Genomic DNA, 2372 nt, shown 5'->3' with positions numbered 1-2372 from the left:
AAGAACATTAGATTTTTGTAGTTTCTCTTTTTGCGTCTTCTTCGTGTTTTGAATTCACCACAATTCTTTTTGTTGATTCTCTTTTGAATTCACCACACTGCACGTTGAACGATTGCGTGGGTGTTATCATAATTTGCTATTAGTGATGTGGATATGCTTGGCTAGGTGCGTGGGAGCGGTGATGCGTTTGGGGTTGTTGTTGTTGCTGGTTGGTAATGAAGGTATGTATGTCGCATGCGCCGGCGGCTGGTGATGCTGATGCTGGGAGGTAGGTAGTTGCTTAGTTGGCTGGTGATGAGTTGTTTTGGGAGTAGTTTGTTGTTGTAGAGGTTAAATGTAATGCATTGCAGGATGCATCATTACAACATCTGTCGAAAGATAGAAAAATATCTTCAAATTCATGAACCGCAGAGACCAAAAATGGCACCAATTCCACCTCCACGAAGAAGTGCAATCTCTGAGCTCGAAGCCGATGAAAGAGAAGTGGACGAAATGGCTACACCCGAGCTCGAGGCATTTCACCCTAAAAAGGAAAGGGACACTCGGAACTATGTTTGCTACAATTGCAAGGCTCCTGTTCTGGTACGGATGTGGATTGGAAAACTACACCTCTCCAAATTGTCCTCGGTGCGCGGGAAACGAGAGGAAGAGCAGTTTAAAGCCCCGGGGGAATTGCTCTCAGGAGAAGAGCCCGGAGTCCCATTAGAACCCCCACCCACTTCTCTTTCTAGCAGCTCAGTGTCCGTCCCCGTCCCTACCAACACTCCTTCATTTACACCTGTTCCAGCACCCCGTATCTAACAACGTCCAACAAATCTTCTTGAAGCTAAGGTTGAGCCTCCACGTGCAGCTTCAAGACCGATCAAAACTCTACACGAAAGGCTACAAAACTATCTGGAGGTACGGAAAAGAATCTTCGGTTCCCAAAACACCGTGGTCTCGGACAAGGTGTCTAAACTGAGGAAGAAGTTTAGTGAGAAGAAACAATCCTACAAAGCCATCGAAGCAACAACGTTGTGTAGCTCAGAAGACCCACGTCCATATGCTACAGTTCACATTTTTGGAGAAGCTCTCCTTGGATTGCTGGATAGTGGAGCTAGCATAAGCTGCCTTGGTGCGGATGGCCTTGATTTTCTGCGAAGACATGGACAAAACATCACTAGACTCTCTTCCGAAGTAAAGACAGCTGACGGGAAACATCAAGCCATAGTGGGGAAGATCTTTGTGGAAGTTACTTTTAAAGCGATGACGAAAACGATTCCCCTGTATCTAGTCCCTTCTTTAAAGTAGAAACTATATCTGGGTATTGACTTCTGGAAGGAATTTCAAATCGCTCCTCAGCTGATTTCTGAAATCTCTTCAGTTCCGTGCCCGAAAGAGACAGACCCGAATGCTCATGTACTCACTGAACAACAGTCCAAGCGCTTACAAGATGCCATAAGTCTGTTCCCATCCTCTGTTGTCCAAGGCTTAGGAAAAACAACACGGCATTACCCGATTTCCCCAGCGGTACAGAAACTTCTTTATGAGGAATTGGAACGTATGCTTAAGCTTGGTGCTATCGAGCAAAGTAACAGTGCGTGGAGCTCTCCTGTAGTCCTAGTGCGTAAGCCTGGCAAAAATCGCTTATGTCTAGACTACAAGAAAGTCAACGCCAAAACTAAGAAAGATGCGTATCCACTTTTTCATATTGAAGGATTGCTATCGCGTCTTCCAGATACACATTTCATTTCGAGTGTGGATCTAAAAGATGCTTTTTGGCAGATCCCGTTGGAGAAATCATCTCGGGAAAAGACGGCGTTTACTGTGCCCGGCATGCCCCTGTTGCAGTTTACGGTTATGCCATTTGGCCTCTGTAATGCCCCACAACGCATGGTCAGATTAATGGACAAAGTGGTGCCCCATCAACTGCGAGAAAAAATCTTTCCGTACTTGGATGACCTGTTAGTGGTATCTAGCACTGTTTAATTCTCAAAATAGTTAAAAAAAAACACACAATGTTTAATGTTCAAAGGTTTACAGCAAAACTGAATCTTATTTCAGACAAGAAAAATATGATAGGTTGAAAACAAAGTACAAATGAAAATTAATTATATTAAAAGTGCAACTATGCAAAAAATATTCAAGCGTGGGAACAGGTAACAACGAAAATATACAAAATCGGAAATGAGATCCGTGAAATACAAAAATTTTAGCTGTTCACACGCTTGCATTAATTAATGACAAAAAAAGAATCTAATGAATTTAAATGAAATTTGAACATGATTAATAAGAAAAAGATTATTGTTGCACTTTACAAAAAGTTATTTTAAATGAAATATGAACATACTCCCCCCTTTTGAGGGTTCTTAACTCTCTAAATTAGATTCAAA

The 2372-nt window shown here is 42.3% G+C and overlaps 1 protein-coding gene across 1 annotated transcript; it reads left to right on the top strand.

Annotated features, from left to right (window-relative positions):
• Positions 1-420: 420 nt before the first annotated feature.
• On the top strand, positions 421-1968 carry LOC129907754 (uncharacterized). The gene is made up of 2 exons (XM_055984109.1): positions 421-793; positions 1364-1968. The coding sequence occupies exons 1-2, from the start codon at positions 421-423 to the stop codon at positions 1966-1968; spliced, it is 978 nt and encodes a 325-aa protein (XP_055840084.1).
• Positions 1969-2372: the final 404 nt, after the last annotated feature.

Source organism: Episyrphus balteatus, chromosome 1 (genome assembly GCF_945859705.1).
Source record: "Episyrphus balteatus chromosome 1, idEpiBalt1.1, whole genome shotgun sequence".
Lineage (NCBI taxonomy): Eukaryota > Metazoa > Arthropoda > Insecta > Diptera > Syrphidae > Episyrphus > Episyrphus balteatus.
Note: the sequence above shows the minus strand (reverse complement) of the source record. Positions and strands in the feature narration are given on the sequence as shown.